The following is a 22,424-nucleotide window of genomic DNA, read 5'->3' as shown; positions in this document are numbered from 1 at the left end:
CATCTCAAAGAAATAGCTGATGTGCAGTAACCTGGTCTGACCACTACATAGAGAACGGCACTGTCTACCTAATAGAAGTCTCCCTTATAATTGACTTTGGTTCTAATACTGGGGGGTCTAAAGCTGTGCTACACCCCTCTATGGTGGGCTTATCCCTTAAAATGGTTTTTCCATCTTGCATCTTCCAATGTGTCGGGATTTGATCCCTGGGTCTCCCACTGATTGTGAGAATCTATGGCGCCCCCAAACCTGCTGAGCAGAGAACTGCAGCCCAGCCCTGCGGATACATAGAGAGGGGAGACCCTCATTTATCATGGGGCGAGGGCATATCCATACATGGGGGTATCCCTTTAATGGGGTGTATGGATGGGTTGTCCTATTGCTCCCCGCACCAGTGACATTCAGAACCAGGTCCATATCCCCTGTCTACTACATGACTACTCATGGGGTGCAGCAGAGCCACCAAATATGAAGAGACCAATATTATAGACAATACATTATAATTGGGGGTCCGGTACAGATCTGACACATGTAGTTCTGGGTTTGTAGCTGGACAGCAGCAGAATCTTTATAAAATGTTTCCATATTTTGATTAACTTGCAACAATGTAACAATATCAGATGCAGCGGCGCAGAGTCCCCACTAGGAGGCAGCACCAAACCCCTGGAATCAAACTCCTGTGAGCCCTAGAGGAGTAAAGGTAGAGACAGTCAGGAAATGATGTCAGGCCCAGAACACACCTTATTCACCTGGGCAGGAGCTGAGGGCTCCACACACACAGGGGGGACGCAGGGAGCAGCACCATGGACAAGGAGGCCTCTTCCCCCTGGGACATGGGGCTGCTCAGGACCTTTGACTCCAAAGAGTTTTGTGGATGGGAGAAGATCGGATCCGGAGGCTTTGGACAAGTCTACAAGGTGAAACACATCTCCTGGAAGACGTGGCTGGCCATCAAGTGCCCCCCCAGCCTGCATGTGGATGAGAAGTGAGTGGCAGCCGCGGGGTTAATACTGCTTGTTACTATTTGTGCAACGCAACATTGTATTTGTGGAAAAGATGCGTTACATGCAGGGGGAGTAGGGTGCAGCTTTGGCAGGGTTTGGAGCAGGGGCTGTGCTGATGGTGGTTTTGATGGACTTTGGTTAATTTATTAATATCGAGCAATTGTTGGAATTTTTGTGAACGGCGACTAGAGAAGATCCGAAAAAGGGATCATTAACCCTCCGATCCCTTTTACACTAAGTGGTGTAGTGGTTATGCCATGGCCCCTTTAAGGGCTTGGTTGGCTGTCAGCGAGGATCGTGTTTATGCCTGGGTTGTTATGATATGTCATAAATTTGAGCAGATGTAGCATAGCCGAGCTTGTGCCGCAGCAGAGCCGAGCTTGTGCCGCAGCAGAGCCGAGCTTGTGCCGCAGCAGAGCCGAGCTTGTGCCGCAGCAGAGCCGAGCTTGTGCCGCAGCAGAGCCGAGCTTGTCCCGCAGCAGAGCCGAGCTTGTCCCGCAGCAGAGCCGAGCTTGTCCCGCAGCAGAGCCGAGCTTGTCCCGCAGCAGAGCCGAGCTTGTCCCGCAGCAGAGCCGAGCTTGTCCCGCAGCAGAGCCGAGCTTGTCCCGCAGCAGAGCCGAGCTTGTCCCGCAGCAGAGCCGAGCTTGTCCCGCAGCAGAGCCGAGCTTGTCCCGCAGCAGGCGATGCTATGAGTCAGTGAGACCCTGATGCAGCCCCCAGGTTTAGCGCCGCGTGCTATTCCCAGGTCGGGGTATGTTGTCGCTGTCAGGTAATGAAGGTAAACAAGCGCAGCCGCACTATGTCCTGGTCTCCTGGCAGCGATCAGGACACAGATGTAGCAGAGCTGAGTTTGTCATCCAACCTTTATTGCGGTTTTATCTATTTACCTACAATCTTATTACAGAAAACCAAATATTGTGATACATGACCACCGACGCACTCAGCTCTGCTACATCTGTACATGCAATATCAATATTACGTATATTGTAAAATCCGGCGTTTTTTCTTCTGCCCTTCTACTATTACCTGCCTCTCGCAGACGTGACCAGGGTCAAAACATGGGAGCTAAAATATAATAATTAGACATAAAAAATTTATATATTTTGCATAATATGTATTTTTTCCTATTTCTAGTTGAATCGTTGCATATTTATAGATTTTTATACATAGAAATGTTTTCATTTATATTATTTATTATATTATTCTCTCTATTATTTTAGAATGTTTTCCATTCATTGATACTTATATTTTATGAATGTATTTCCTTCTTTTTAATAGTTTTATAACTTTTTTTTTTAAAACTCCTCAATTTTTACTTAATTTTTTTTATCTTAAATTGACTTGTATAAAAAACTTAATGTATAAAAACTTTTTTACCCACTACCTACGGTACCTTATATTTGTACTTGTTCGTTACAATCATTTCAGAGATTTCGAAACTAAATTATAAATATTTTGTTTTACTTATCGTTGATTTTGTGTAATTGTAAATAAAGCCAAAATGAAAAAAAAAAAATGACCATATATGGAGATCCTGTGGGTGCGGCTTAGAATATTTAGAGCTCTGTGATTGGATGAACGTGAGGTGTCAGTCTTCAGGATGGGGCATGCTGAGACTAGTGGTTCCTGCCACACCTGCAGTCAGATGGGACGTGGATTTCCCAGAATTCAATGCTAATTAATATCTTATAAGATACATTTTATATATTCACACGTGTAGCAGAGCTGAGTTTGTCCTTTGATGGGCAATGGAGTCCGCGCAGAGATATTTTGATATCTCTCTCATGGTTAAGGACAAGAACTTGGGCCCCTCTGTCTAACTAATTGGGGACCCCCAACTTTTACACCCCTATGACCTTATCACACCTATGGATTGAATATATTATGGCCATGAGACACTATACAGGAAGTCCCCGGGTTACATACAAGATAGGTTCCGGAGGTTTGTTCTTAAGTTGAATTTGTATGTAAGTCCTTTGGTCTTCCCCTGGAGTGTTTAGTGTCTATCCAGTATGTTCTCGGGTAAGTGTGCAATAGGTTTGTGACGTTCTTTCACCAGCACTGGATGGTACCTCCAGCGCTGTGTGCGGTGTATTTACCCTTTTACTGCACTACTGCCACTTTCTTGCCCAAAGTGTACTTAAGTCCAATATTATGACTATACCACATGTAAATTTTTATTAGATGATATAGACTCTGCACTTACGGGGGTGGCCACTGGTCTCCTGTATTGCCCTCTTTCCATCTAGGGCTACTCGTGTCCCCTTCACATGATATTTACTATTTTTTCCCATTCCGGGAGTATATATGCTGTAACTTTGTATTTTCAATAAAGATTATTTAATTTTATATATATGAATTCATTGCTCCTCTGGTTTTTTTCTTTTTTGGTATTCTGAATGTGTTGTTGCAGAGGCTCTATTTTGGGGTATTTTTTGGTTTTGCCCTAGAAGCTATAATCCCTGAATATAAATCAATGTTTCATAGTCCTGCTGCTACTAACAGCACACATCCAAGGTATGATGATTACTCTGGCTTAACTCTGGCTGCACAGAGCACAGCAGTGTGAGGACCCCCCAGTACAATCCAGGAACATAAATATATATATCACAGTCCTGCAGCTACTAACAACATACACATAGGTCTGAGTACACATCTCTCCAGGGACAATACATAGCACTGGGTGCGGTCTGTATGGTCACACCTGCTGATAGGTTCCCTATGTGGAATGAAGCCTTTGTATAGACACTGTATCTCTCGGAGGGTGTTGGAGGGGCTCTGGTAACCCCCCATGTGATGTGTGTTGTCCTCTTCTAGCAGAGGGGGCGCTATCCTTGTATTTCCATTGTGTCTCCCTCTCCCCTTGATGTCTATAAGATGATAATTAGTAGGATTCTGCTCCTCTTCGTGCCGCAGCTCATATTCTCCGCAGCAATTAAGTCATTTTCAGATTTGCTGGTGCCCCGGAGCGCTGCCAAATTCCCTGGAAGACTTTCATGTTTCTTACTCCATGATCAGGGGGAGGGGAGGGCTGGTGCTCTATCTATCTGCTCTGGGGGCGTATGAACTAATACATTGTAACAAACTACCAGCGCTGGAGAGTTCTGTGATGACATTGGGTGTTTGTTGGGACCCCCACTAATCATGAGAATGGGGTAGCAGTGCCCGTATTTGGTGTTGCGTGCATCCTATGACTCCATTCACTGCCTGGTGTCGTGCGATAACACCAGAGAACATTTGATTTTTGGGGCGCCAGTCCCTACCTTCTGTACACTTTTAAAGGGGTGATCCGAGATTAGAAAAACAAAGCGGTCAATAAACAGCGCCACCTCCGCTCTCAGGTTGTGTGTGGTATTACAGCTTGGCTCAATTTAATACAATGGGCCCTGATATCCCCCATATATTTTATAGTGGGGACCCCGGCACCTTGTGGCACAGCTTCCTATGACGGAGCCGGTGGCTGTCCGGACTTGTTCCCCGTCTGTACAGATGATGCATGTGGCTGCAAGCACAGGAGGGGGGGGGGGGCACAAATTTCCTAAATCTCCTGCTGAGATGTGATCCCCATACACAGAGAGATTTACATGTCCCGATTATAATGCAGATGCTCTGACCCCCAGGGACTAGCACTCTCCTGTTATGCAAATTGTATCCATTATATGTAAATTTGTCAAGTTCCGCAAGGTCAATCTGTTCTCCACCACCTCCGCTTGCTGTCAGCGGATGTGAAACCCTCACCCTTCTGCATGTTCTTACTCCTTTCACAATCCTAAGCCTCATCGTTTGCTACAGTGTGTCAGCGCAGGTAGAATGTCTCACACCACATAGTTCAGTTTACAAAGGATTGTGCAGACCAGACGCCATTGTAACGAAATATCTGCTGCGATAAATACTAGGTCTGGATTCATTTTGATTAGTTTCAAGATGGTTTCTGTTCGTAGACAGCAAGCAGAGATGTTGAGAATGCCATTGCCTGTCTATAGGGGGATACTGATTATTGCCTATGGGATGATGTGACACCTCTGTGTCCGGGGGGCCCCTGGAGCTTCATGTGACACCTCTGTGTCCGGGGGGACCCTGGAGCTTCATGTGACACCTCTGTGTCCGGGGGGCCCCTGGAACTTCATGTGACACCTCTGTGTCCGGGGGGCCCCTGGAGCTTCATGTGACACCTCTGTGTCCGGGGGGCCCCTGGAGCTTCATGTGACACCTCTGTGTCCGGGGGGACCCTGGAGCTTCATGTGACACCTCTGTGTCCGGGGGGCCCCTGGAGCTTCATGTGACACCTCTGTGTCCGGGGGGCCCCTGGAGCTTCATGGGACACCTCTGTGTCCGGGGGGCCCCTGGAGCTTCATGGGACACCTCTGTGTCCGGGGGGCCCCTGGAGCTTCATGGGACACCTCTGTGTCCGGGGGGCCCCTGGAGCTTCATGGGACACCTCTGTGTCCGGGAGGCCCCTGGAGCTTCATGGGACACCTCTGTGTCCGGGAGGCCCCTGGAGCTTCATGGGACACCTCTGTGTCCGGGGGGCCCCTGGAGCTTCATGGGACACCTCTGTGTCCGGGAGGCCCCTGGAGCTTCATGGGACACCTCTGTGTCCGGGAGGCCCCTGGAGCTTCATGGGACACCTCTGTGTCCGGGGGGCCCCTGGAGCTTCATGGGACACCTCTGTGTCCGGGGGGCCCCTGGAGCTTCATGGGACACCTCTGTGTCCGGGGGGCCCCTGGAGCTTCATGGGACACCTCTGTGTCCGGGAGGCCCCTGGAGCTTCATGGGACACCTCTGTGTCCGGGAGGCCCCTGGAGCTTCATGGGACACCTCTGTGTCCGGGGGGCCCCTGGAGCTTCATGGGACACCTCTGTGTCCGGGGGGCCCCTGGAGCTTCATGGGACACCTCTGTGTCCGGGAGGCCCCTGGAGCTTCATGGGACACCTCTGTGTCCGGGAGGCCCCTGGAGCTTCATGGGACACCTCTGTGTCCGGGAGGCCCCTGGAGCTTCATGGGACACCTCTGTGTCCGGGAGGCCCCTGGAGCTTCATGGGACACCTCTGTGTCCGGGAGGCCCCTGGAGCTTCATGGGACACCTCTGTGTCCGGGGGGCCCCTGGAGCTTCATGGGACACCTCTGTGTCCGGGGGGCCCCTGGAGCTTCATGGGACACCTCTGTGTCCGGGGGGCCCCTGGAGCTTCATGTGACACCTCTGTGTCCGGGAGGCCCCTGGAGCTTCATGTGACACCTCTGTGTCCGGGAGGCCCCTGGAGCTTCATGTGACCCCTCTGTGTCCGGGGGGCCCCTGGAGCTTCATGTGACACCTCTGTGTCCGGGGGCCCCTGGAGCTTCATGTGACACCTCTGTGTCCGGGGGCCCCTGGAGCTTCATGTGACACCTCTGTGCCGTCTGGTGCTGCTTTAGCTTGGGGCCCGGGGACATCATGTGACCTCTCTGTGTCCAGGAGCCGCAGACTTCCAGTAACCGTGTACGGATCAGTGACTGTGAGCGCGGTGTAATCTATCCGCTTTCCGTTCCTTTGTCTCCTTCTAGTAGTTCTGTAACGGTCACTTGATCCTCTATTAGTTGCACCTTGTAAACTGAATACGGGATGTATCCGAGCAGTTAGATACGGGCTGGAGCTCGCTGCAGAGGCTTCCTGTATGATCTTCAGATATTTTCACACCTAGATGGCGCCTCTGCTGACCCAAACATCCCCTGTGACTGACGTCTCAGGAGCGTCCTGCTTCTTGTGTAGATATCAGTCACTATGAGCCCTGGTGACCACCACAATGACCTCTCTTAGAACCTAACACCCCCCGGGCCCCCAGGACCCTATACATTATGAAATTCCTTGTACCACCATAAGATATGAGGCCATATCACTGCTTCTAAATCAAGTAAATGGGATTTTATCTTCCAAATTCGCTCTCTGCAGGAGTCCATGTTCTCACAGGCAGATTTGTTGTATCCAAGTTGTCCCTATGGTAACAGACAACAAGCAAACAATATGTAGTCTGGTCCTCCCCCTTATACTCATTTTTTTTCTGTCCCTTTCTAACTTACAGAATATGTGTTAGGTAGACGATAGGATGCAAATACAAGTGTGACTGCAGGTTTTATTTGTAGTCTGTTGCCAAGGGAACCCATAAGGATGCACGGGAGCTGTAGATGCAAAGTTTTTTTTTTTTTTTTCCAATAATGTTTGCAAATTTTATTTGCAGTCCGGGAGAAAGTGTTTTGGGTGGATCTCAGTATTACTTTTTGTACCTGCCCTGCCTGGCTGATGAATATTTTAAAGAGCCTTGGGCTTTGGAGATGATTGTAGATCCACCACGGGAACCTATGGGAGGACGTGCAGCTGTCACATACGGCCAAAATATACAGATGATCTGACCCTGATGTGGTTAAAGGGACAATGAACCTTTATAATTGTCAATATTTTGTGCCGATTATAGATTTTTAAAGTTGAAAAGGGGAACATGTATCATGGGATCAGGTTTGAAAACAAAAATTCCCCCCAAAAATCCCAAAATAAAGAGATTATTTTCGTGTTTATTTAATCCTCAACTTTCTTCTTCCCCCCACCCCACAGAGAACGTGTTGAGCTGGTCGAAGAGGCCAAGAAGATGGAGATGGCCAAATTTCGTTGCATCTTACCAGTGTATGGGATCTGCAGTGACCCAGTCGGTCTCGTCATGGAGTATATGGAGGCGGGATCTCTGGAGAAGCTCCTGGCCTCGGAACGTCTTCCATGGGACCTGAGGTTTAGGATAATTCACGAGACAGCGGTGGGGATGAACTTCCTCCATTGTATGAACCCTCCCCTTCTTCATCTTGACCTGAAACCCGCCAATATACTGCTGGATGGACATTACCATGTCAAGGTAAGGGGTCTGTTCACATGCTGGATTTCAAAAACTTTATGACCATGGTGTGGGGTGTAAACAAAATGTTAAAATAAGGGTCTGTACATTGTAGCCTGAAGCTGCTGAAGACCTTTGCTACTTACCTTGTTTGCTATCTCTCTATTTAAGCAAAAACTAAGGAGTTGAGCTCCGCAGGGGCGGGGCTAGAATAAGTGCAGGGGCGAGAACCAGGCCAGGTCCACATACTAGATACCAATATAATACATAGTTCAAACAACCTGAATTTTGTAGGAGCTCCAAATTATGTCTCTAGGGCTCTACTACATTTCACAGGGGGTTAGGATCAACTATGAGCTATGAACCTCCTTCTTAATGACCCTTATGGACCCTTCGAGGGTGGTTTTATATAAGCTAAATCATCACTAGACCACGTGTCAGTTTTAAGAGAGTCTTTAGTCTTCATCAGGAGTAAATTAAAGGGGTTGTCTACAAATAGGATCTTGCCCTGGAGGTGCTGGCACTTCATGTAGACCAGGCCCACCTATTTTGATGGTGTAGTTTTTTATCTCCTCCACTGTGTCCTCCAGGATGGAGGCACCTACAGCACGTGTGTTGTTAAAAGTGAAAGATCCCTTTAAATATCTTCTAGCTCAAGGCCGTGAAGTTCATAATTGCTTATAATATTTGCTTTGAATTGCAGATTTTTGTTGTTGCTGCTAATAGGAACTTTGAGGGTCTTATTGCGTCACTTTTTAACGTATTTGATGTAGGGTGGTGACGTGTCTCGTCCTGCTCTTCAAGGATCTTGGGATTACAGTGTTTTGGTTCTTTGATGTTGTTCTCTAGTCAATGGGGTTGGAGGGGCTCTTGGTCTTCTCATCACAATTTATGGAGTCTTTAGTTCTATCCTCTTGTTACTAGTCTTGTCTTGGGTTCTACCTTCAGCTCTTGTACATCTTTCACAAAGACTTGGCCAGATGCTTCATCTTGGGTCTCCTGGTCAAGGATGACCATATCTCAGAAGCCTGGTGACCATATCTCAGAAGCCTGGTGACCATAGCTTCTGGAATGGTCCTTCTTTATGGTTTGTGTCCTGTTGATTCAGTAGATGGTGGATCTTCTATCCAGGATCTTCATCTCTTGGCCATAGTGCTGAATGTTTACAAAGAGCATCTCCAATTTTGGAGGACCTTATACCTAAGGTCTTCGATGGGTCACTGTGGGGAAAATTGACCACATGGTCCTTGGTTCCCCTGAGTCCGGTATTGCATCCTGGTACTAGGTTCAGGTTTCGGCCTCCAGACGAGTAGACCTTGTTAACCAGTTGTGTTGAGGTTGTGCACCCCTAACCCTCGGTGTAGTGACAAGTTCTGCTTGTGTTCAGTAATATTGGCTTTTACGTAACGCCATGTCCTGGCGGCCGCTCTGCTTTATAACCAGATCGGTATGAGAGGAATGCTTCAAAATTATCACTCCACTTAATAACCGGGTAATGAGTCACTACAAGTAGTGAGGGCAAGGGGCAGGCTCCCTTAAAGGGATCTGACAGTAGGTGTGACCATGCAGATGGCAGCCAGTTTTATGTATTATCCCTGGAGAGATGTGTAAACAGACCTTTGTGTATGTTGTTAGTAGCAGCAGAACTGTGAAAATTATAAGTATATTTATATTCCAGAATTGTACTGGGGGTGTGTCCTCACACTGCTGTGCTCTGTGCTCTCTTTTTATTCCAGGTTTATAGCTTCTCCAAATGCAGTGGGGGGGTGTCCTCACACTGTTGTAGTCTGAGCTCTTTGCACTTAACTACTCCACAGCATCTGACCCATGCTGTAGTATCCAACCAGAAGTTTGATGCAGCTTTTACTCAGAGCGAAGTAAGAAGCTGATTCTATTCAATGCAAAGGGTTAGGAGATCAGCAGTGTGAGGACGCACCCTCAGTACAATGTGGAGGAAGGTGCACAGCTCTCCAGGGCCTATAACGAACACTGGCTGCAGTACTGTATGGTCAAGCCTTTATAAAGATTTTTGGTGGTTTCCTTTAACCTTCTTCAAGTCTTGAGGTCTCCCCAGATCCTTCCTTGTGCATTAGAGAAGGGAAATGACAACCACCTCTACTCACAATTCTGCTCAGAGCATTGGCATCAGAACCCCTGGCCCCCACCATAACTGGCACATTTGGAAACACAGCGCCACCCCTGTGTGTTGGTTGCATTTGGTACTGCAGCTCCATGAAAGTGCACTGAGCTTGGATGCACACACTTTGTGGACAGATGTGGCGCTGTTTTCATGGTGCCCTACCAGTTTTTCCCCTCGGTGACCCGTCTCGCCCTGTTGTTATGCCCGTGTAGTCACAACTCTTGGGGTCAGAATTAGTTTGTGTTGCAACACAAAACAACCTTCTTCCGCTTGTGATAAGACTTGTCCCTGCAGGTCCTGGGCGCCCTGTACACACCGCGGCCTCTGTGACCTTCATACCTATCAGCAGTTTGGAAAGGAACTTTTCCTGGTAGAACAACTTACAACATCGGTAACGGAGCAGAGAACTTGTCAGTAATACTCCGTATAAATATGGGATCAACCTAAAAGATTGTAGACTGTAGACCCTATACAACTGGGGAGGGGTTGGTAGGTGGGGCCTATAATGGAGGTTCTATAATTTTGCAACTTTTTAGTAGAGTTCTTTAGTTTTGGGCTACAGTTCTACTACACCCAAACCAGCTACACCTCTAACATGGGCTGGGCTCTGGGACCAGGGTGTCCGGGGCTCTGCTTCCAGGGTGTCCGGGGCTCTGCTTCCAGGGTGTCCGGGGCTCTGCTTCCAGGGTGTCCGGGGCTCTGCTTCCAGGGTGTTCGGGGCTCTGCTTCCAGGGTGTCCGGGGCTCTGCTTCCAGGGTGTCCGGGGCTCTGCTTCCAGGGTGTCCGGGGCTCTGCTTCCAGGGTGTCCGGGGCTCTGCTTCCAGGGTGTCCGGGGCTCTGCTTCCAGGGTGTCCGGGGCTCTGCTTCCAGGGTGTCCGGGGCTCTGCTTCCAGGGTGTCCGGGGCTCTGCTTCCAGGGTGTCCGGGGCTCTGCTTCCAGGGTGTCCGGGGCTCTGCTTCCAGGGTGTCCGGGGCTCTGCTTCCAGGGTGGTCGGGCAATAGGGTGTTGGTTGTCTACTACAGACATGCCTTAATCACTGATCCTCTAGTAAGGATTTGGTGGTTGTACAAGGTCTAATTTCTTGAGCTATCAAACAACATCTTGAATCTACTGAACTTGTTACGTTTCACCTTTTTGGATTGTCCTTCTCATATAACTCCTCTTCTGGTCATTGTAGATCTCTGATTTCGGACTGGCCAAGTGGAACGGCCTCTCTAATTCCCATGAGTTGAGCTTGGACGGGATCTGTGGAACCATCGCTTACCTCCCACCCGAGCGCTTCAAGGAGAAGAACAGAAGCTTCGACACCAAGCACGACGTGTACAGGTGAGTGCCCAATATGTTTCCTGAAATCGCTGAGTGGCCCCAAAATGGCATAAATTTTTTTTTTTTTTTTAATTTATTTTAACCCTTCCACACCGACTCTTACATACAGTCATAGATGTTCATGTTCAGTCATAGATGTCTCTTGGGAGGCGGTTATGTCATCTGTTAACATAAACTTTTTCAAAAATTTCCAAACTTATTTTTAGTTTTAGTTTGGCGGATACTTGGAGGCATGTTTCATGTGCAGTCATTTCCTACTTCTTAATCTTTGGGTTTTTTGAAGTTTTCATGATTTTTTTTTTTTTTTTCCACTTTCAGTTTTGCCATTGTCGTTTGGGGCATCCTCACACAGCAGAAGCCCTTTGCAGGTAAGTCATTGCACCTAGATCTTTGTCTAAACATATATGAAATGTTATTTTAGCCATCCTTGTCCAGTGGCTGCATCTACAATTGCAAATCAGGCAATTCATATAAATCCTGAAGAATTGAAACACCAAGTACATTACAAAGTGTTAGAGCTTTTAGATTCATCATGTGCAAACGACCTAATGACATAACTTATCTGATTGCCACGGTCCCCCCGATCAATTTGGTGTTTGTTTTATTAAAATCCGACTAACCGTTCATAAGATATTGCCCCCGGAAGTTTTTGTATGAATAAGCTCATATTAGCCAAGAAGGCAGTAACCTTTTCTAAAGTCGAAATAAACGGTTACCGCCCATTTGACACAGAAGTACTAACTCACGTACAAACTTCTGGGGGTCATATCTTTTGAACGGGTGGACGGATTTTTATAAAACGGACACCAAATTGATTGGGGGCACAGCAGGAATCATGTGAGCTAGTCAGGATTTTGGATTTGGTGACTCTTTAAACCCAAGGAAATTTTTCCAAGGAGTGTATAAGGTATTAAGACCCTTAGACAAACAATCTGAGACATCATCTTCCGACAAGTTATGTTAGTTGATAAGAATCAGGCGCAGATATCTCCAGACTCTACAGTAGAAGATGAGAGGGACAGGCTATAAAAACACAAATTTTTTTTCTATTTTTGTAGCGTTTTTGTTTGCTTTTACGATCTTTTTGTGCTTGTGTTTTTTTTTTTTTGTTTAGTCTCCAAAGATTGTGGAGCTGACCTAGTTGTGTAGAGTGACACCCTGCACAGGTCGTGTATCTACAAGCCGAGGCACATAGCACTCGCAGGGAGATTTTACGTGTTGTGCGTGGGCAGGAGATGTGTTGGCGGATTGTGAGGATTTTTGTGAAATTTTTAGAGTTTGTTTTTACATTTTTATTAATTTTTTTTTTTATTTTTACTTTTGTAGACGAGAAAAACATTTTGCATATCATGGTGAAAGTGGGAGGTGGTCTACGTCCCGACCTATCACAGATACCCAGAGCTCGGCCCCAGCAATGTGAGGACATGATAAAACTGATGCAGCAGTGCTGGCAGGACAAGCCCAACAAACGGCCAACATTTCAAGGTAGGACAATGCCAAAGTTGAGGGGTTAAGGTGTATACAGGACTTCATACAGGACTATGGTTCTCATATCAAGGAGGTCTCATCGAACCAACCTCATCCTCTATGTCCAAATCGGTCATGAAATGTGATGATCTCCTGCTCTGGACCCCATTGTTTTAAGTTATCCAAAGGGTTGGTTTCTCGAAAGTAAAGTCCACATTGGAGGACCTAACCCATCATTAATTGAAATTCCCATCTTACAATACTACATTTTGGGCGTAATGACCACCACTAAATTTTATGCATGGTCGGGGTTTCTGAAGAAGGACTGGCTGTCATGGAACGCAAGGTAACACAAAGAGACCATCCCCTTTAACAGAGTTAAGCCCCGCCCAAGAGGAAAATTCACAAAATAGGCTAGATTTTTTCCCCCCCAAAAAATAGATATTTGGGAGACATCTGCACCTACAAATACAATGGATACACAAGTAATTTTTTTAAGAATTTTTACGGGACTCTGTAACCGTAAAGTTTTTTTTTTTTTTGTATTTTTATGTATGACTTGCCATACCTCATCCAGTAGCTGCAGCTCTCACAGATATCTTCCCAGCCTGCATGATCCGTGGGTTATTCATACCCCATTACTGATAATGTCATTGAGGAGAAAGGTCCTGGCAGGACACTAGCTAATTCAGTTACATTGTCTACATGCACTTTCTTCCTGGCCAAGTTTGATGCAGCCTCGTACATATCCAAGTCTGCATGATTCATGGTCTCCTCCTACCCCCTGTTTCTGCTAATGTAATTGAGAAGAAAGGTCCTGGCAGGGCTCTACCTAATTCAGTTACATTGTCTACATGCACTTTCTTCCGGTAAATTTTTCCACTTTCATAGGAAGGTTTCAGGTAGGAAAAACTTGGCCAAGTTTGATGCAGCCTTATACCTATCCAAGTTTTTCCTACTTGAAATCTTCCTATGAAAGTGGAAAAAGTTACCGGAAGAAAGTGCATGTAGACAATGTAACTGAATTAGGTAGAGCCCTGCCAGGACCTTTCTTCTCAATTACTTTAGCAGAAACGGATATAGGAGGAGAACATGAATCATGCAGACTTGGATATGTATAAGGCTGTATCAAACTTGGCCAAGTCTGCATGATTCATGTTCTCCTCCTATACCCGTTTCTGCTAAAGTAATTGAGAAGAAAGGTCCTGGCAGGACACTACCTACATTACCAAATTTTAAGGTCTTCCTCTATCTTTTTGCAAAAAGCCACGCAATCATGTACTCACCTTCCTACGATCTAACCAATGGGCAGCCAGTATTTTATCATTTTGTATTGTTGCTCAATAACCGGAAAGTTTTTGTTTTTATTCGCTCAGAACTTTCTCAGTTTGGTTCATATGTGACCAAGTAATGTCTATCAATCTTGATAAGTCATGTAGATGTCATATCAGTCAGCAGATTAGGCTACAAGCATTCGTGTTTCATGGGCCCCATGTGTTCATGTCACTAAAGAGAAAGGTCCTGGCAGGGCACTACGTACAGCAGATTACCCAATCACATCATGTCTTCCTATTTCCTTGTATTGAGGGAAAAATAAATGTGACTGGCATCTAACCAGAGCAAAGTATAGACATTCTTCACGTTGACCTCTGGAGTTTGTTTAGTATGTATAAATATATATAGCTTGTGCTGGATGCGGTCGCTGCATTGTTGTTTTTTTTGCATGTTTTTTTTTCGCACTCGCAGGAAGTTTAAGGCTGAACTTTTGTATCTGATTCTCACAGTCCGGAATGTGGCGGATCCACAACTACAAGTCCTGACAGTGCGCCTCTTGTGTTTCAGGAATGTCCATGTTGCAATAGTCTAAAGTTTTCAGCGACATGTTCTGAAAGTCTTACTGATCAGCCAGGCTGAAAGGTTGTAATTTACACATAGCTTAGCCCTTCTTAAAGGGTATGTGTACTTAGACAACTAGGTCTACAATAAAAAAAATATATAACAACTTTGCAAATAGTCTTGTTTTCAAATCTCTTACCGTTTCTTGTATACGGATCACATGGTTGCATCTCCATGGTTACAGACTACAAAGTGAACCGGTGTAGTCTGATCTAGTTATTCTCTTCCCTCTTCCACTTTTCTTTAGAATGGAGTAACGCATAATCTCAGAATTTGGCTTTAAAGGGGTTTGTAGTCTGTAATTGTGGAGATGTTAGGCATTGCTTTGGAGCTGTGTACACAAAACGGTAAAGTTTTTGCAGTGTTTCATTAACAAATGGTTGCAAAAGTCTACAAATGCCTCTTCTAAAGGGGTTATCAGGGTGACTAAAATTTCCTTCCTCTGTTATCGGATCACCAACTTTTGGGCAAGTGTGGACAATGGGTCATCTTCAACCTTATCTTGCGAGGTTGTCAGAGAGTTAGGGGGATGAAAGTTGGATTCCAGTGATAGGTTTGAGTTCCCTCCATGGCCTTGGCCAACAAACAGCCTATTGATAACACCCATACCCATGACCCTCTCCCATATCCATACCCAACACCAATACCCTGGAGTACTGAGCACTCCCTCCATGTCACAAGTCATAAATACATCCTGAAAAAATAATGGACACCGGGAGTTTATGGCCATTGTATTTCCTATTTTTTTCCACTAGAAATCACATCCGAGACTGAGATGTTATGTACAAAACATGAAGATGAAGCCATTTCAGGGACGGGTCAAGAATCGGTGGACCAGGCATCAGCAAACACGAAAGAACAGGTATGATCAGGGATTGTCCCATCAAATAGACTTGAAATAGGAGGGGCTTATGCAAATGTGCCTATAATGGGGGTGTGGATTGTGAGTGTTACTTGGTAGAATTGGCCATAAAGTTGCAAATTTTTAATCCATTCCGTACTAATTTCTTCTTGGTTTTTTATTGGAAATTTTAAGGGTTTGGGCAACCAGTCAGAACCGAAAGGATATCCAATGTATGATAAAGACTACAGTCTCTCCGAGCTGTTGTCTCAACTGGATTCTGGGATTTCACAAACTATGGAAGAGCCAGAGAGCTTATGTCACAGCGTTTCGGAGCCAGAGCTTGCACCCAGTGATAAGCGCCTATCCGGAATCTCCTCCATTGACTCTGCCTTCTCATCCAGAGGTTCCCTCAACTTGTCCTTTGAAAAAGATGGGTCAGTAGAAGGTAAGTTGGTGTAGACAATAACATTATTGATGTGGTATGTTGGCAATGACGTAGTATGGACCTCCAAATTGTGACAATGCAAAACATTTCATGCTCGTGATAGGGATAACCCCAAAAATATAGACTTACTGTATGAGCCACAACAGCAAAGTCCATTGACATCCTGGCCGAGTGGTCCCAAGTGGATGGACGTCCATCAAATGCGTCTGGCTACCGTTGGTCAAGCTGGACCTATAGAGATTGTTTAATTGCTACGGTGGTCTCCATTCTTAAAGGAATTTTCCAATCTGGACTATATTATTTAAATTGATCCTCCTTTGATATGTTGATTACATAGTTCCTCACAGCAGATTCGGCCAGCTCTACAGGCTCACCTGGTGGCTTGGGTTGAATTCTTCTGCAGTCCTGCCATAAATTAATTTATTGGAATGTTATTATTTGCTAAAATATTTTCTTAAATATATTTTTTTCCTATCCAAATTTAGACCTTAGTACCACAGAGATCCAGAAGAAGAAACTTATTGATGCCATTGTGAACGGTGACAATGCCAAGCTTCTGAAGATTCTCCAACCTCAAGATGTTGAGTTGATCCTGGAAGGAAGGTCCAGTCTCCTTCACTTAGCAGTTGAGGCTGGACAGGAGGAATGTGCCAAGATGCTTCTCCTCTACAATGCAAACCCCAACATGACCAACCTAAAGGGTTCCACCCCACTTCACATTGCTTCCGAAAAGAAACTTAAAGGCATCGTGGAACTTCTCCTGTCAAAGAAGATCAACATCAATGCCAAGGATGAAGATCTCTTCACAGCTCTTCACTTTTCTGCCCAGAATGGAGATGAGGTCATAACTCGATTGCTTTTGGAGAAGAATGCCTCTCTAAGTGAGGTTGACAGTAAAGGTCGAACACCTCTTCACATTGCTTGCCAACATGGCCAGGAGAGCGTTGTCCGGCTTTTTCTCCGACGAGGTGCAGATATTAATGTACCGGGCCTGGAGAACTGGGTGTCCTTGCACTACGCTGCCTGGCAAGGTCATTTAAATATTGTCAAGCTTCTCGCCAAGCAATGCAAGGCCAATCTCAATTGCCAGACGTCTGATGGAAGAACACCATTGCATTTAGCAGCACAACGAGGACACTACCGAGTGGCTCGGATCTTGGTAGATCTTGGTTGTGATGTGAATGTTGCAAACATGCAGTTGAAGACACCTCTACACATTGCTGCCGAGACAGGTCACACCAGCACGGCCCGGCTCCTCATCCTTCATGGTGCCAACATCCGTGCCGCTACAGCCGAGGGTTATACCGCCCTAGACCTGGCCTGCCACTACCGCCACTATTCTGCATTGAAACTTCTGATGGATGCAAAATCAGAACCCAGTGGCGAGGATACCATCTTATTTGAGGAAAATGTATGACATGAAATGGAAGGGTTGATAAAAATCCTTTTGGGTTCCATAACAAGGTGATCACTTCTCCTCAATTATTTCAATCGGGAACCAAGTTATCACTGATCATCTTGTTTGGATTTGGTTGGTTCTAAATCTTGGTGGAAATAACATATTCACGTTGCTACCTACAAATGGGTCATTGACCACATGGACATAAATCTGTACATGAATGGACCGTTTGTTTTGATCTCTACAATGTCCTGTTTTTTAGGGTGGATATTGATTTGTTTTAAACATTTCTGAATTGTTCAGTTGTAACTGGACGGTGAACACATGGACTTTTCTATGTTGGGGTTGAGAGCCTTCAACAAATGTAATATATGAACAAATATGCAACACTTGTATGGTCAATGACCACTATCAGGTGCCCAACATCGTCTACACTGCAAACCCCTACATGTTGATCCGTATTACCTGTGTCCGTTGTCCTATGTGAAGGGTGAGGGGGTATTAGGCTAATGGAGGCATTGGAGATCTCTTACATGATTTGGTTGACTTGTATATTGCCTCAGGTTTGGTTTTATGAAGCACGGGTTAGCTATTCTACAAATCTGGTCACTAAACATATTCGTCAAGCATTGCCCTGACCCAACGAAATGGGTAATGAGACCCAAGTTTGGTTAAAGAAAGACCTGATCCAAAACAAAGGTGGGTCATCCCATCAATTTCCTCCTTATGGGGCAACCCACCGTGTGTTTTGTTGGTATGTGTCTATGGGTTCTACCTTGATATGGTAGTTACTCAAGTAGCTTTGATATCGGTCTGACCTCATTGTATGTTTACATTGGTGAGTCATGATATCTCTCCAGGGTTCATGGTTTTATAAGACCAGATTCACACAAGATTATTATCTCCATTAATTCATGGGTTGACTCGGGACAACAAGGTTTGTCCATAAGTCTTGTTAGGACATACAAAGCTCGTCGAGATTGGTGAGAGCCACAATGGTGGACCTCTAGTGGACAGCCATGGTTTTTTTTGAATGTCCATCTTGTAATGCCGCAGTTGTCCTACACATAAAGATAAGGCCTTACCTTATGAGAGATTGTGGTGGGGTAAGAGACACTGGACTCATGAGCTGATGTTATTTAAGGAAAAAAACCTGAAATACATTTTAGGTTTTGCTCTGATTTATGGGGTTAGTACAGAAGTATTTTTGTCTTCCTGAAAAAACGCCATGTCCTCAAAGTTTTGTGCTCCAGAATTAGAAAAGTATGGCAACCAACTATGCAAAAATAGTGCTGCCCCTGTCCTCAGGTTGGTCGTGGTAGTGCAGCTCCACCAACATTTGTCCATTTGCCCCCTTACCCATTTCCCTCTTCTTCTTCACACTCCATGTAACACATCCGCCCCTCCCGATGTACCCCCAACATCCCATTGGATGTCCTGCGCAGTGACTGTAATCCTCTAGTATCCACACCATTGCCTACTAATGTTTTTGGTACAGCAATAGTTAAAGGATACCACTGGGCAGCTCGCTCGCTGTGCCCGGGGAACACCCTATCACCAAATTATAGATTAAGACCTCGCCCATTACTGTGCCTCCTACCTTGCTCTGATTTGGGAGGTCACATGTCTGTTTGCTATTGCAAATCCCGATAGTTTTTGATTTCTTTGCACCTCGTATGTTGTTCTTATGTTTTTTTTACTACTTTTGTATATAGGACTGTATGCTATGTACACAGACGCTATGAATATACTGTGTATATCACGTGTAACCCGTCTCTGGCATGTAACCCGCATGGAACTCTTTCTGTGACAGAACTGTATTGTGGACTGGATGAGTCGTGTATGTTTTAGTACACTCATGGAAAATTTTTTCATCTTTTCTGCATTGTATTATAGTCATTTTTTACAAATAAACTATTTTACTATTGTGGATTTAAACCGTCTCCATAATTTGTTCTACCTATTCCCGAGGGACTGACAACTGATATGGACAGCATACGGCTACCACTAAGGTTGTCGCCCAACCTCGAGCACCTGATTCCCAAATCTACCACTTCTACTGATGTTTCATATTATTTGGGACGTGTCATGGCCGCCAATTTGGCTTTCAACCAACTTTATTCACACTCAAACAAGTGTTTATGGTCAGTTGCCTCTTCACTAATCTGAGGAGACATCAAGGCTTTTAGAAAGTTAAAGGCAACCACCAAAAGTAGACTTTAACGGGATTTTCCTACGAAGACAAGTTAGGCCCTATCCACGTCAGATTCCTCGTTCTCGCGATCTTCGGGGGTCTCAGCACTGGGACCCCCACTGATCAGCAAGTCTTTGTGGGAAAACTCCTTAAGGGAGCCCATGCGCCGCCAAATGTTAAGTGCCGCCACAGAGCGTGAAGGGGTTAAAGAGCATCTACCACCAGGTTCAAGGATTGTAAACCAAGCACACTGACATACTGGTGTGCGCCCCCTTCTGGCAGAATCTGTTCTTCTTTATGCTTCTTATGCCCTTGTTTTTAAGAAAAAAAGACTTTAAAAAAATATGCAAATGAGCCCAAGGGGCTGCAGGCTCCATTAACACCTATAGTGCCTGGAGCCCTATAGGAGGCTCATTTGCATAATTCTAAAAGGCTTAAAAAAAAAACTGGGAATAAGCAACTAAAAGAAGATCAGATTATGTCAGAGGGGGCACACACCAGGATGTCAGTGTGCTTGGTTTACAATCCTTCATCCTGGCGGTAGATGTCCTTTAAGGGTAATGTTTTAAAGTCATTGAGGATTCAGCACTGGGCAAGGGTTAGGTATTGTCCCTAGAGAGATGTGTGATCATCCTCTTGTTGTTAGTAGAAGCAGGACTGTGGTATACGGATTTATATTCCAGGATTGAGTGCTGTTCACACTGCTTTGCTCTTAGCTCTCTGCATTTAGCTACTCACCTCTGTGACTGTTCCACCTAAAACCTGCTCTTTCACTCATGACAAAAAGGAAGGGGCGTGGCGCAGCAGAATGCTAAGAGCACAGCAGTGTGAGGACACACCCCCAGTGCACTTGGAGAAGCTACAATCCTGGAAAATAAACATGCTCTTCACTATTTACCGTCTGGTAAAACCTGACTGATTCATTTTAATTTTGCTAAATTTTTTTAAAAAACCTTTTTAACATGCTAAAAAAAGTCAATTAATAGATTTTTCTTCTGTCTTCTGTTCCGGAGCCTCATCTTTTGCCAAAAAAAAGAGTGGGTAGAAAGAGCTTCACATGCTCTGGAGGACCTGTCCGGTTCTGTGTTACACAGGAAACAGTTGCTCTGAATGGACGCTGTGTAATACTAACTTTCCCCTGTGGGGGCGCTGCAGGGAATACAAACACATACTATCAGCTGATCTCTATCGAATGTTTTTGCCCTGGATTTTTCCTCCTGCTCTAGATTTACAGGCCCTGGCGGCGTCACCTGCCATGTGAGATAACCTCCCGATGTCTGCAGGCAGCGGTGAGGCCTGTGGGGAGGATTTCGGAGCGGAGAGCTATTCTGGAGATATTTATGCAGGGAGGTGCAGCTGCTTGTCTACTGATGGCTCATTTAGATGCTGGAAGTTGATCCTTACGCAAGTTTCTGCAAGCCTGCACTGCCTCCTCACGTGTTCCCACACTGTCGTGTTTCTCAGGAGCGCTGAGCAAGGGCCGTGTCAGCATCGCGGCGGCGGAAGTGCCTTATATTTATAGAAACTGAACAGGCACAGGGCAAATCCCAACAACTATAAAATCATTATAGATATTGGGGGAGATTCATCATAAGTCTCTTAGAGCAAAACTGTTCTAGTTGCCTATGGCAACCAACCAGAGCTCAGCTTTCATTTTCCCACAGCTGTTTAGAAAATGAAAGCTGAGCTCTGATTGAGCTAGAACAGTTTTACCTCAGAAACTTGATGATAAATCTCCCCCATTTTGTGTGGCCATTTTACTGTTGACAAACAATAAGCTGCCAAGATTTGGTTGCTTTACATGTGATTTTATTGCGATATAATTCGACTATAATATATGGATGTGCTGGGCCTATTTATATCCTGCCTCGTAGTGGAGAAACTTATAAGGATTATCTGCCATAACATGTACCAGAGTAACCTTGGGGCTTGTTTTGTGTGTAATAAACTGGACACCATTTTGTAGAGGACCAGTAAAACCAAACTAAATCACTGGTAGAGGCGGCCATTTTACTGTGGACAGTTACAAGAGTTGCACATCGGACCTTTTTGGTCTTTGTTATCTTAAATTATGGATGCTATGGCTGACGCTAGAGCTTCATGGCCGCACAGTCTCACTGTAATATATCGACTATATGTGGACTAGTTCCCCATTCATTTTGATTTATAGCAGGGACACTTATTGGCATGTACTGATTACCATAAAATGTTCCAGAATGATCTTAGGCAACTGGGACACAGGATTCTTTTTAGGGTGTGAGATAATGGGCCCATGTTCCTAGAGGCTACAAAAAGTAAACTAAAACACTGCTGGAGGCGGCCATTTTGCTGTAGACAATCACTAGGGTATAGCCTTGACAATCAGTATACTACACTCATTTCACAATGTTTACACAAGCTTTACAAAGGAGACATCTTGTTGCAATATATGATGGCATATGGGTCCACGTTCATTTAAAGGTGGTCTCACTATGACGTGGGATGTACGTGGGATGTAGGACTGTTTTTTGGGGGTTGTCAAATTGGGCCAAATTTCCTAGATGCCCCCCACTAAAACGGAGTATAATTTATCAGCACATTGTCTCCTGAACACATAATACCACCTCATAGTGCCCAAATTGTACCTTAGAGGGGTATTCGTGTGAAAACAACATTCTTAAATATACTCAGGATAACAAAATAAAACATTCTCTAATTGACTGTTATTAACAAAAATACAGCATTTCAAAGATATAATTCCAATCCGTCTGTATCAGTCCTGGTGTTGATCATTTTGGTTGTACCTCGATCCGACCGTAGATCTTCTGACTATGGTTGAATTCTTCTCATAAATCGCTTCTCTTCTCTGCACACTG

General features: G+C 45.3%; 1 protein-coding gene across 1 annotated transcript; it reads left to right on the top strand.

Moving 5' to 3' along the window:
- The first annotated feature begins 705 nt into the window (after positions 1 to 705).
- On the top strand, positions 706 to 19,313 carry RIPK4 (receptor interacting serine/threonine kinase 4). The gene is made up of 8 exons (XM_072138818.1): positions 706 to 985; positions 7,588 to 7,879; positions 11,176 to 11,324; positions 11,643 to 11,692; positions 12,651 to 12,809; positions 15,443 to 15,549; positions 15,724 to 15,976; positions 16,462 to 19,313. Exons 1-8 carry the CDS (start codon positions 804 to 806, stop codon positions 17,391 to 17,393), a joined length of 2,124 nt encoding a protein of 707 aa, XP_071994919.1. The 5' UTR covers positions 706 to 803; the 3' UTR covers positions 17,394 to 19,313.
- The last annotated feature ends 3,111 nt before the right edge of the window (positions 19,314 to 22,424 follow it).

This window comes from Engystomops pustulosus, chromosome 2, assembly GCF_040894005.1.
Source record: "Engystomops pustulosus chromosome 2, aEngPut4.maternal, whole genome shotgun sequence".
NCBI lineage: Eukaryota > Metazoa > Chordata > Amphibia > Anura > Leptodactylidae > Engystomops > Engystomops pustulosus.
The sequence above is the reverse complement of the archived record's forward strand: the minus strand, read 5'-3'. Positions and strand labels throughout refer to the sequence as shown.